Genomic DNA, 13,530 nt, shown 5'->3' on the forward strand with positions numbered 1-13,530 from the left:
CCTGCTGAATATATTTATTCATTGCTTTTTCACAATGTCTTCTCTATTGAAAAACATGAGTTTATGTGATGTATTATTGTCTCTGTTTCCAGGTCTCTGCTCACCGGTTTGTTCGCCCCCTCCTCTGGTACCATTGAGGTGTATGGGAAGGACATGGAGACTAACATTGATGACGTTCGCCAGGAGCTGGGTGTGTGCATGCAGTATGATGTCCACTTTGACCATCTGACCACCAAGGAGCACCTGCTACTATACGGACAGATCAAGGCACCACACTGGTCACAGAATGACCTGAAGGCGCAAGTCCGCAAGTGAGTAGTCACTTACCGCACTGCTGTTGTGTCTAACAGCAAGTCAACCTAAAGTACAATCTGAACCAAGATCACATCCATATCCGCCCCAGAAATCTCTAAATTACATCATATTAACCATGTAAGATGAACTGCTTTAGCACATAGATTTGTTTTTAGATTGTAGTGACTGAAATGACTGAAACGCTCTGAGTCAAATTGACGTTTCCCACATACAGTAACACGTCTTTTCCTTCTACTGTCTTTCCTAGAATCCTGGAGGAGACTGGCATGTATGCCCACCGACACAAGAGAGTGGGGACACTGTCTGGAGGAATGAAGAGGAAACTGTCCATCTCCATCGCCTTTATCGGGGGCTCTCGTCTGGTGGTCCTGGACGAGCCCACCACCGGGGTCGACCCCTGCTCCCGACGCGCCATCTGGGACATTGTAATCAAGCACAAGAAGGGTGAGTCTCACAGCCCAAATGCCCCCCCCCCCCCCCCCCCCCCCCCCGCCTTCTCTCTCTCTCTACAGTTAATGAAGCAGAAATAGATTTTCTCCAAGTGCACATAGCAGTATAGTGTGTATTGTGTGTGTGTGTGTAGCTGTGGAGAAAAAGAGATCCCACAGCATCTGTAGTGGGGGAGCAGAGGGACCGGTATCCGTCATGTGGGTGTGGAATCTGCTGTTTAACACACACACACACACAGACATGCCTGCTACTTGGTTGGGTTTGTCTCAGTCGATGTGACTGACAGTTGCTGCTCAGGGAGGGAAGGGAAAACTGAAAAGGTTCAGAAAGGGATTGCTCATACTTTTTGTCTCTGTTGTTTGTCACATGTCTCTGGGTGTGGGGTATCTCTATCTGTATGTTGGTGTTCCTTTGTCCTTTTCTTTTCCTGTTGTGTGTGTGTGTGCATGCATTCATCTGTATGTTCGGGTGTGTGTGTGCGTCCTTGCATCCTTGCCTGTGTGTGCCTGTGTGTGTGTGTCCTTGTGCCTCTCTCTTTACCTTCTCTCAGACCGTACCATCATCCTGTCTACCCATCACCTGGACGAGGCAGAGGTGTTGAGCGACCGTATAGCCTTCCTGGAGAGAGGAGGCCTCAAGTGCTGCGGGTCCCCCTTCTACCTCAAAGATAAGCTGGCCCAGGGATACAACCTCACACTCACCAAGAAGGTACTTATGAGCCTTATTATAAGACATTCAAAAAAAGACATCTACTGTACATGCTTATATCAAGTTTTAAAACTAACACAGGGACTACAGATAAAAAAATGTGTAGAAATGTTAATTGATGTGTATTGTCCCTGTCAAATAAATAACATAATAAACATAGTAAATAAAATGGCCTGATGTAGGCCATACTGTATGAGCACTCCTCTTCTTCCTCACCCTGGTCTCTTGTTAGGTCCAGGCCCCAGACTCCCAGGCCAGGTTTGACGGTGTCGAGGTCAAGACGTTCATCCAGTCCTACATGCCAGATGCTCGTCTGAAGGAGGCTGAGATGGGAGACCTGGTCTACTCCCTTCCCCCGTTCAGCTCCTCCAATGCTGAGGCCTACCGCTCCCTGCTCTCCAGCCTGGACTCTAACCTGGACCTTCTACAGCTGGGCTGCTACGGCATCTCGGACACTACCTTGGAGGAGGTTAGAGATACACAGATGCTTATCAATGTGGTGTGCACTCACAGAGTACACCAGCACTCATGCATATACAGTGTACTTCATATACAGAGATAGACACACTCAGATAATGTACATGCAATTACAGTTCACACCCATTGACATGTTTATGTTTTTTTGTGGTCTGTGCAGGTGTTCCTCCAGCTGACCCAAGATGATACAGAGCCTGTAGAAGATAAGCCATATTCTGTGTCTGAATCCATGCCAGACCTGTCTGCCTCCAGAGACAGCTTACCAGAGGACCTCCAGAACAACTCCATCTTCGGAGACAAAGCCAGTGAGTCACGTCCACTTCACTGGTCTTTGACGTCCTAGACTAGCTGGTACCTTACCAGGAGGAAGAACTCTGGGTCCTTGATACAGGCCAGTTATTCCCATTCAGTTAATGAAAAATAAAAAGTCAGGAAAAACTCCTGGTCCTAGGAATAAAACATATTTACTTAGACGTTATTGTGCCTAATTCTACTAATAATAACACCAACCCTTGTTGTCCTGTAGGTCTGACGGGCTCGTCTACGGTGCACGGCCTGGCCCTGACCTGGCAGCAGGTGACTGCTATGTTGATGAAGAGGGTTCATCACTCCAGACGGGACTGGAAGGGTCTCTTCTCCCAGGTGGTTCTACCTGTCGTGTTCATCATCCTGGCCATGGGTCTGGGTTCCATCAAGAGCGACCTGCAACACTTCCCAGAGATGGAGCTGTCACCTGCCCTCTACCACCTCGGACCACAGTACTCCTTCTTCAGGTCAGAGACACTGATAGACACATATTGCTTACTTACACACACAAACACACACACACTCACCCTCTACCACCTCGGACCTCCTTCTTCAGGTCAGGTACAGGACACACTGCACTGCTGCATTATGGGAGATCAGGGGCAGTATGTATCAAGTGCTGATTAAGGTTATAGTGTGATAAGGTGCGTCTCGGTGAGAGGTGTAGGAGTCAGTCGCAGGAGAGCAGGGATTTCTGAGAAGCATGTTTAATGTATATATAGTCCACCAATACAAAAATGGCACAGACGAAAATCCAAAACGACGCTCTCGAAGGATCAGAATCTCGTGCTAACACACGGAGGAACAACCACAGTTCCGACACCTACATACACGTGCCTAAATAGTGAAAACAATACAGAAACTCGTGAAAACGAACTGAGGAACAAACTCAGTTCCGAAACTTAACTACACGTGCGTAATAGTGAAAACAATAAACATCAAAGATAATCGAGCGCAAATACACACAAGCTTAATCCCGCACGAACTAAGGCAGGCAACAGGTGCCCTATATACACACAGAAATAAACGCAAATGAAACCAGGTGTGAAAAGGAGCACAGACAAAACAACCCGAAAAGGAAAAAGGGATCGGTGGCGGCTAGTAAACTGGCGACGCCGAGCGCCGCCCGAACAGGGAGAGGAGTTACCTTCTGTAGAAGTCGTGACATATAGATCATAATGAACCTGGTGAACCTGATCCTAGATCAGCACTCTTTGAGACATCTGATATACAGTGCATTGGGAAAGCATTCAGACCCCTTCACTTTTCCACATTTTATTTTATTACGTTACAGCCTTATTTGAAAATTGATTACATACATTTTTTTCTCATCAATCTACACACAATACCCCATAATGACATTTTTTTTTTTAAATACAGAAATCCCTTATTTACATAAGTATTCAGACCCTTTGCTACGAGACTCGAAATTGAGCTCAGGTGCATCCTGTTTCCATTGATCATCCTTGAGATGTTCCAACAACTTGATTTTGAGTCCACCTGTGGTAAATTAAATTGATTGGATATGATTTGGAAAGGCACATTTCTGCAGCAGTGAAGGTCCCCAAGAATACAGGGGCCCCATCATACTTAAATGGAAGAAGTTTGGAACCACCAAGACTCTTCCTAGAGCTGGCCGCCCAGCAAAACTGAGCAATCGGGGGAGAAGGGCCTTGGTCAGGGAGTGGACCAAGAACCCGATGATCACTCTGACATAGCTCCAGAGTTCCTCTGTGGAGATGGGAGAACCTTCCAGAAGGACAACCATCTCTGAGGCACTCCACCAATCAGCCCTTTATGGTAGAGTGGCCAGACGAAAGCCACTCCTCAGTAAATGCCAAGCATTGTGTCTGGAGGAAACATGGCACATCCCTACGGTGAAGCATGGTGGTGGAATCATCATGCTGTGGGGATGTTTTTCAGCAGCAGGAACTGGTAGGCTAGTCAGGATCGAGGGAAAGATGAACAGAGAAAAGTACAGAACGATCCTTGATGAAAACCTGCTCCAGAGCGCTCAGGACCTCAGACTGGGGAGAAGGTTCACCCTCCAACAGGACAACGACCCTAAACACACAACCCAAGACAACGCAGGAGTGGCTTCAGGTCAAGTCTTTGTTTTTACACTGCAGCTTCTCGCTGTTTATCATCTATGCATAGTCACTTTACAAATTACCTCGACAAACCTGTACCCCCGCACATTGACTCAGCACCGGCACCCCCTGTATATAGCCTCGTTAAAATGTGATTTGATTTGATTGTTATGTACATTTCTTGTATTACCTTTTGATAGATTTAAAAAAAAAAACGTTAGTTTATTTAGTAAATATTTTATTAACTCTATTTCTTGAACTGCATTGTTGGTTAAGGGCTTGTAAGTAAGCATTTCACGGTAAAGTCTACACATGTTGTATCCAGTGCATGTGACAAAAAAAATTTGATTTGATTTGAATGTCCTTGAGTGGCCCAGCCAGACCCCGGACTTGAACCCGATCTAACATCTCTGGAGAGACCTGAAAATCAAATCAAACTTTATTTGTCACATGCACATTTATTTGTCACAAGTCTTGACCTTACCGTGAAATGCTTACTTACAAGCTCTTAACCAACTGTGCAGTTCAAGAAGAGTAAAGAAAATATTTCAGAAATAAACAAAAGTAAAAAATAATAAAAAGTAACAGAATAACATAACAATAATGAGGTTAAATACAGGGCGTACCGGTACCGAGTCAGTGTGCTGGGGTACAAGTGACTATGCATAGATAATAAACAGTGAGTAGCAGCAGTGTACAAAACAGATGAGGGGGGGGGGGGGGGGGGGGGTCAATGTAATAGTCCGGTGACCATTTGATTAATTGTTCAGCAGTCTTATGGCCTGGAGGTAGAAGCTGTTAAGGAGCCTTTTGGTTCTAGACTTAGTGCTCCAGTACCGCTTGCTGTGCGGTAGCAGAGAAAACAGTCTATGACTAGGGTAGCTGGAGTCTCTGACAATTTTATGGGCTTTCCTCTGACACCGCTTACTATATAGGTCCTGGATGGCAGGAAGCTTGGCCCCAGTGATGTACTGGGCCTTGCGCACTACACTCTGTAGCGCCTTACGGTCAGATGCCGAGCAGTTGCCATACCAGGCGGTGATGGAACCGGTCAGGATGCTCTCAATGGTGCAGCTGTAGAACCTTTTGAGGTTCTGGGGACCCATGATACATCTTTTCACTCTCCTGACCGGGAAAAGGTTTTGTCGTGCCCTCTTCACAACTGTCTTGGTGTGTTTGGACCATGATTGTTCGTTGGTGATGTAGACACCAAGGAACTTGAAGCTCTCGTCCCGCTCCACTACAGCCCCGTTGAAGTTAATGGGAGTCTGTTCGACCCGCCTTTTTCCTGTATTCCACGATCAGCTCTTTAACCTTGCTCCCATTGAGGGAGAGGCTGTTGTCCTAGCAGTGTCTCTGACCTCCTCCCCATAGGCTGTCTCATCATTGTCGGTGATCAGGCCTACCACTGTTGCATCGTCAGAGTCGTGTTTGGCCACGCAGTCGTGGGTGAGCAGGGAGTACCGGAGGGGACTAAGTACACATCCCTGAGGGGCCCCAGTGTTGAGGATCAGTGTGGCAAATGTGTTGTTGCCTACCCTTACCACCTGGTGGGCGGCCCGTCAGGAAGTCCAGGATCTAGTTGCAGAGGGAGGTGTTTAGTCCCAGGGTCCTTAGCTTAGTGATGAGCTTCGTGGGCACTATGTTGATGAACGCTGAGCTGTAGTCAATGAACAGCATTCTCACATAGGTGTTCCTTATGTCCAGGTGGGAAAGGACAGGGTGGAGTGTGATTGAGATTGCGTCATCTGTGGATCTTTTGGGGCGGTATGCGAATTGGAGTGGGTCTAGGGAATTCGGGAGGATGCTGTTGATGTGAGCCATGACCAGCCTTTCAAAGCACTTTATGGCTACCGACATGAGTGCTACGGGGCGGTAATCATTTAGACAGGTTACCTTTGCTTTGTTGGGCACCACAACCATGGTAGTCTGCTTAAAAAGTAGGTATTACAGACTCAGTCAGGGAGAGGTTGAAAATGTCAGTGAAGACACTTGCCAGTTTGTCCATGCTTTGAGTACACGTCCTGGTAATCCATCTGGCCCCGCGGCTTTGTGAATGTTGACTTGTTTAAAAGTCTTGATCACATCGGCTACCAAGAGCGTTATCACACAGTCATCCAATACAGCTGGTGCTCTCGTGCATGCTTCATTGTTGCTTGCCTCGAAAGCGAGCATAAAAGGCATTTAGCTCTTCTGGTAGGCTCGTGTCACTGGGCAGCTCGCGTCTGGGTTTCCCTTTGTAGTCCGTAATAGTTTTCAAGCCCTGCCACATCCATCGAGCATCAGAGCCGGTGTAGTAGGATTCAATCTTAATCCTGTATTGACACTTTGCTTGTTTGATGTTTCGTCTGAGGGCATAGCAGTATTTCTTATAAGCGTCCGGAGCCTTTAGCTCAGTGAGGATGTTGCCTGTAATTCATGGTTTCTGTACAGTCACTGTGGGGACGATGTCATCGATGCACTTATTGATGAAGCCGATGACTGATGTGGTGAACTCCTCAATGCCATTGGATGAATACCGGAATATATTCCAGTCTGTGCTAGCTAAACAATTCTGTAGAGTAGCATCCGCGTCATCTTACCACTTCCGTATTGAGCGAGTCACTGGTACTTCCAGCTTGAGTATTTGCCTGTAAGCAGGAATCAGGAGGATATAATTATGGTCAGATTTGCCAAATGGAGGGCAGGGAGAGCTTTTTATGCATCTCTGTGTGTGGAATAAAGGTGGTCTAGGATTTTTCCCCCCCCTGGTTGCACATGTGACATGCTGGTAAAAACTTGGTAAAACGGATTTAAGTTTGACTGCATTAAATTCCCTGGCCACTAGGAGCGCCGCTGCTGGATGAGCATTTTCTTGTTTGCTTATGGCCTTATAGAGTTGGTTGAGTGCGGTCTTATTGCCAGCATCGGTCTGTGGTGGTAAATAGACGGCTACGAATAATGTAGATGAGAACTCTCTTGGTATATAGTGTGGTCTCCAGCTGATCATAAGGTACTCTACCTCAGGCGAGCAATACATCGAGACTTCTTTAATATTAGACATCGTGCACCAGCTGTTATAGACAAAAAGACACACACCCCCACCCCTTGTCTTACCAGACTTAGCATCTCTGTTCTGCCAGTGCATGGAAAATCCCGGCCGGGTAAATATGATCCATGTCGTCATTCAGCCACGACTCATGAAACATAAGATATTGCAGTTCTTAATGTCCTGTTGGTAAGATAATCGTAATTGTAGGTCATCAATTTCATTTTCAAATGATTGCATGTTAGCAAGTAGAGCGGAAGGCAGTGGGAGTTTACTCGCTTGCCGGTTGATTCTCAGAAGCCCAATCTGCTTCCTCTTTTCCTGTCATGCAATGGGTGTAGCTGGTGCATGGAAGTCAGGCGCAGGAGAGCAGAGATGAGTGAACAGAGGGCTAAATACACATAGTAATCATGAGGAGATACTAACCAGGTGTGTGGAAAACAAGACAAAACAAATGGAAAAATGAAAGGTGGAGCGGCGATGGCTAGAAGAACGGTGACGTCGACCGCTGAACACCGCCCGAACAGGGAGAGAGACCAACATTGGCGGAAGTCGTGACATTTCCTCCATCTTTTCTTCATGCAAATGACTGGAATTTGGGCTTGTTCCCAGGAGAGCAGTATATCCTTCTCATCGGACTCTTTAAAGGAAAAAGCTTCTTCCAGTTTGTTGTGAGTAATCGTTGTTCTGATGTCCAGAAATTATTTTCGGTCATAATAGACGGTAGCAGCAACATTATGTACAAAATAAGTTTAAAAATGTAAAATGTCAGCCATCCTCTTCAAGCAGCATCTTTCACAAAATAGCTGTGCAGTGACGCTCCCCATCCAACCTGACAGTGCTTGAGAGGATCTGCCGAGAAGAATGGGACACACTCCCCAAATACAGGTGTGCTTAGCGTGGAGCGTTATGCCCAAAAAGACTCGAGGCTGTATTCACTGCATCTTCAACAAAGTACTAAGTAAAGGATCTGAATACTTCTGTAAATGTAATATTTCGGTATTTATTTTAAATATGCAAAAAAATTATAAAAACTTTTTTTTCTTTGTCAGTATGGGTTATTGTGTATAAATTGATGAGAGAATAAAAAATAAGTACATTTTTAGAAAAAGGCTGTAATGTAACAAAATATGGAACAAGTGAAGTGGTCTGAATACTTTCAGAATGCACTGTACAGTCCCAGATCAGTCCCGTCCGGTCACTGTTTGTCTATTGCTGTGCCATCTTTGTCATTTTCAGGTTGTAAGTTAGGTTTTTTGGGTAAGAGAGTAGAAGTTTCTTGAAGGGTGACTCAGATAAATGGTAGAGGGGGGAGGCAGTGAGAGGTAGAGAGAGCGAGTGAGATTTAGAGATAGAGGGAGTGGGATGTTGAGAGAGAGATTATTATGATGATGTGATCTGAGGTGTGAGATGAAAGTATAGAGAGAAGGAAGGAGAGAGTCGAAGTGACAAAGTCTTGATTGTGAAGAGCAGTTCTTTGATCTGAGGGAAGGTAGAGAGGAGAGGAGAGATGGAGAGAGATACAAAGGAGAGGATACGCTGAGGTAGGAACACATCAAACACTGTGTGCCCTCTCACTGTCCTTGGTTGATGGTTAAATGAGATTGAATTAGCCTTTTTTGATGTTGGGCTCATATTACCTTCCAAACCACTGTCCTAATTGGATCATTTACTAATACTGTACTGAAGGATTTGCTCAAAGTCCCTTGAAAGTATAGCCTGGTCCCAGATCTGTTTGTGCTGTATAACCAACTGTCATGGTCAGTGACATGCCACATTTCAAAAACATGGAATGACAATGATCATAGGACTTGGCAAACTAGACAGCACAAACAGATCTGGGACCAGGCTAACTAGAAAGTATTAGACGAGACATAATGTTGCGTTCTGTTATAAGTTTGTCCTGAAACTTTTTGTTTTTATGTCGTCAACAGCAACCAGAATCCAAATTCCAGCAACCTGGTCAACTCTATGATGTCATTCCCTGGGATTGATAATGGGTGTCTGAACAGCCCTGATAAACCGTATGTACCTGACCAACTTCTACATAATCACTTTCTTACTTGTCTGGCGACTTTCTCTCCACCACTCTTACTTTGTCTATATCTAGCACTTCCGAATTCTCTTCTTACCCTATTTTCCTTCATATGCCATTGTCAATCTATTCCCTTTTAGTATCTGTCTTTGTTCCACTTCTCCCGCTCCCCACTATCCTGTCGCCATACTCTGTACTCTTCAGCATTACTACATGGTGCATGTCTCTAAACGCCTGGAGCAGTTCTGCTTTGCCGTCTGTGTGTATGTATGTGTGCGTGTATTTGGACATGCTCGAGTGTGTGGGTCAGTGGGGGTCAGTGCCATTTAAGATGAGGGAGGAGGTTTTTCTTTTTTCATGAGCATGGCCTTATTTCTATTACAGCATATTGGATGACTGTCATTCATATTCCATTCACCCAGCTCAATGTAACATCGATAGGTTTAGGCTGCTACGTGATACTCTAATTTTCCCTATACTCATCATGAGGTTGCTACAACCTAGCCAATGAATGAAAGTTTACAACGTAGGTGTACACAAGTCGAGATAAAAATTTGAGGTGACAGACAGTGACACATGGACAGACAGTTACACATTCAATACTGCCTTGCACACTCTTGCCTGCATCTAGTTGATATAGGTTGTAATCATTAGTCCAGCTAGCTAGCTGTAGCTTAAGCTTTCAGTACGAGAGTCATTCTCTGAGTCTCTTTGATTGGGTGGACAACATGTCAATTCATGCTGCAAGAGCTCTGATAGGTTGGAGGACCTCCACTGGAAATTGTCATAATTACTCTGTACGTCTATGGAAGGGGGTGAGAACCATGAGCCTCCAAGGTTTTGTACTGAAGTCAATGAACCTAGAGGAGGATGGAAGCTAGCTGTCCTCTGGCTACACCACGGTGCTACCCTACAGAGTGCTGTGAGGCTACTGTAGACCTTCATTGCAAAACAGTGTGTTTTAATCAATTATTTGGTGACGTGATTATATTTAGTATAGTTTCATCTAAAAATGATAACTTTTTAAATGTTTTTTAAAAGATTATGAAATTCATTGAGGAGGGTGGTCGTCCCCTTCCTCCTCTGGGGAGCCTCCACTGATGTGTGGGTGCGTGTGTGTCTGAACGTGTGTGTGTTTGAGGAATCATTGGTATTCCATAAACACTCTGTGTTTATAGGATAGATTTCCCCTCGCAGGCACTCAAATCAATGTTGGCACTCATGAACCAGACCTCAGAGGCACTATAAAATTGTCGGCCAAAAAAAAAAGACATTTAGCTAGACGTGCAGCTAGGCAGCAGGGCGTGTGTGTGTGTGTGTGTGTGTGTGTGTGTGTGTGTGTGTGTGTGTGTGTGTGTGTGTGTGTGTGTGTGTGTGTGTGTGTGTGTGTGTGTGTGTGTGTGAGAGAGATAGAGATGCCCTGTGGACAATCACTGGAGAGTGCTGAGTGCCATGGCACTTCCTGACTACTGATTATATCTCTCCACCACTCAGTGATGTCATGCCTGTTTATACCTCGAGAATAAATACTGATTTACTGTCCATATGAATTGAACACTGGTATTGGTGTGTTACTGTGGTGGTGTTTATGCATGTGTGTGAGTGTATGTACAAGTGTAAATTGAGTGGGTTAGCTAGTGTCCTTGTGAATCAGTACATGTATGCATTGTAGTCATCTTACCATTTAAAACGGGCCTGTGGTTTACCTTGTCTTTTGTCTTTTTGAAGGGTCTGCACCAGAAGCACCAAGTCTGCCAGCTGGGAAACTAAAGGAAACAGTTCAGTGCCGTTTGAGTCCTGCAAATGTAACAAATATCAACAGGTGGGTTAGAGTTCATTAAAGGACATACCAGTAAAAATCAGCAGATGTTCTGTGTGTGTGTGTGTGTGTCTGCCCCCCTGCGTGTGTGTATCCTACACCCACTCTACTCTCCTTTCTGCTCCTCCAACCAGGTGTGTCAGTATAACCAATACCAGCCTCCCCATAAGATGAACCCCTCCTCCCAGATCGTCTATAACCTGACTGGCATCAAGGTTGAAAACTATCTCCTGGCTACAGCCAACAACTACATCAGGAACAGGTAAACAGTTTCAATGCAACCTGCATACCCTAATGTGTCTGTTTCTAGATATGCTCTATGCTGTATATCCCTCTCTCTCTATCATAACAAATCATAGGAAAAAACTGCTTTCAATGACATGAAATGTAAAGGATCAGTGGCTGGATAGTAAATGAATGGAGCTGGGGAATCTGATATCCTGAACTATGCATCTTCTTCCAGCTCAGTTCTGTTCAGTTCACTTTATTGGTCTCATTCAGGAAAGAGTCTCATGCCTTGATCACAGAGTTAAAAAGACAGTAACATTGGGTAATGACTTATTTCTAATGAATAACCGATACCTATATGAACAATTCATCATAGGTACGGAGGCTATGATTTCTCTCCCCACTGTCCTCTTTCCATATTCTTTATTATCCAACTTTACTAAGTGGTGCATGTATCTAAACGTGTGGTGTAGCTCTGCCATGTATGTGTGTGTGTGCAAACATGTACAATATGTAAATAATAATCGATTATATATATGAACAAATCATCATAGGTATGGTGGCTTTGATTTCGGGGAGCCACTCCCAACTAGTCTCCAGATGGACCTCTTGGAGGTGCCCGCAAACCGAACCCTCTCCAAGGTAACTATATATATATATATATATATATATATATATATATATATATATATATATATATATATATATATAAACACTGAATATGTATGAATATATATGTTTATGGGTTACTATAGTGTATCTACCCTTCTGTACCTATATCAGTCTCCTGCTGTTATGTACAGAATATAAAACCCTGTCTTTACCCCACCAAGAAAACAACCCTCTTAACTGCTCTTCTGTCCTAGTATATCTCTTGTTGGTTGCCTGTTCCCAGATCTGTTTGTGCTGTCTTGCTTGGCTTGATAATGACTGTAGCAGTTGGCTATACAGCGCATACAGATCTAGGACCAGGCTATCTTGTTGTGATGTATAGTGGTTAAATTAGCCATGATTTCCTAATTGGAGCCGTTATGATACAGAAGCACTAAGCACTGTACCAAGATGGAACGGGATTATTACACCATCAATGTCGTCGTTAACATTGTTAATCGCAGCTACTCGCATCAATTATGTTTTGGCTGAATCTGAAATAGCCCCTGAGGGATAATGATGCTAGCGATTTAGACTTAGACACCTTCTCAAGATAAGTGTATTATTAGAGATAAGAGAATTAGAAGTATAAATGTTGAGAAGCATGTGCTGCAATCCCGAGATATTCATGAATTTGTGTCTTCAAACTTTAAGTTTTACTTGAACTTGAACTTTTGTGTGTGTGTGTGTGTGTGTGTGTGTGTGTCTATGCATGTGCGCATGTGTGTGTGTTTTCTTGTCTTCTAGGTCTGGTACAACCCTGAGGGTCACCATACCATGCCTGCATACCTAAACAGCCTCAACAACTTCATCCTACGTACCAGCCTTCCAGCCGGCAAGGACCCACAGAATTATGGTGAGCAGCGCAAGAAGCCTATTTTTGTGAAAGAAAACAACAGCAGCTTTATCTCTAAAGACACCAGGAGCCTGTTTCACGCGCCGCTAATTCATCAAATCAGAGCTTGGAAATGCACCTTGAATAATTGTGATGCACCAGCTCTAGGGATAGCATAACAATTGTAATTTGATAAACAGTATTAAAAACTTGGTGTGTTGAAGCTAGCTTCTCAGGGGGTTCACAATGATCAGCCACACTACCTGGAATCACTTTCACTTTCAAATCCAATTGTATGTATCAGAGCCAAGTTTTAAAACCAAGCTAATCTGCTGAAAGGGATTTAGACACACACACACACACACACACACACACACACACACACACACACACACACACACACACACACACACAGAGAGAGTCCCATAGGGTGGTCGGTGTAGGCCGTCATTGTAAATAAGAATTTGTTCTTAACTGACTTGCCTAGTTATATAAAGATTAAATAAAATAAAATAAATTATAATAATAAAACACACACACCCTCTGAAAATAGTTTTCAGAGAGAGACCCCTTTTGGATTCTATAAGC

The 13,530-nt window shown here is 44.3% G+C and overlaps 1 protein-coding gene across 1 annotated transcript in view; it reads left to right on the forward strand.

Moving 5' to 3' along the window:
- The window catches only part of abca12 (ATP-binding cassette, sub-family A (ABC1), member 12), a 103,153-nt gene that overhangs the window by 64,697 nt on the left and 24,926 nt on the right, over window positions 1–13,530 (forward strand). Inside the window, exons 58-68 of the mRNA XM_021597492.2 lie at window positions 93–311; window positions 563–759; window positions 1,316–1,473; window positions 1,706–1,942; window positions 2,111–2,255; window positions 2,477–2,723; window positions 9,309–9,398; window positions 11,138–11,231; window positions 11,363–11,490; window positions 12,011–12,098; window positions 12,855–12,963. Of these exons, the coding sequence (XP_021453167.2) occupies window positions 93–311; window positions 563–759; window positions 1,316–1,473; window positions 1,706–1,942; window positions 2,111–2,255; window positions 2,477–2,723; window positions 9,309–9,398; window positions 11,138–11,231; window positions 11,363–11,490; window positions 12,011–12,098; window positions 12,855–12,963 (1,712 nt within the window). The remainder of the gene's footprint in view (window positions 1–92; window positions 312–562; window positions 760–1,315; window positions 1,474–1,705; window positions 1,943–2,110; window positions 2,256–2,476; window positions 2,724–9,308; window positions 9,399–11,137; window positions 11,232–11,362; window positions 11,491–12,010; window positions 12,099–12,854; window positions 12,964–13,530) is intronic.

The sequence above is a fragment of the Oncorhynchus mykiss genome, chromosome 3, assembly GCF_013265735.2.
Source record: "Oncorhynchus mykiss isolate Arlee chromosome 3, USDA_OmykA_1.1, whole genome shotgun sequence".
NCBI classification, from domain to species: Eukaryota; Metazoa; Chordata; class Actinopteri; order Salmoniformes; family Salmonidae; genus Oncorhynchus; species Oncorhynchus mykiss.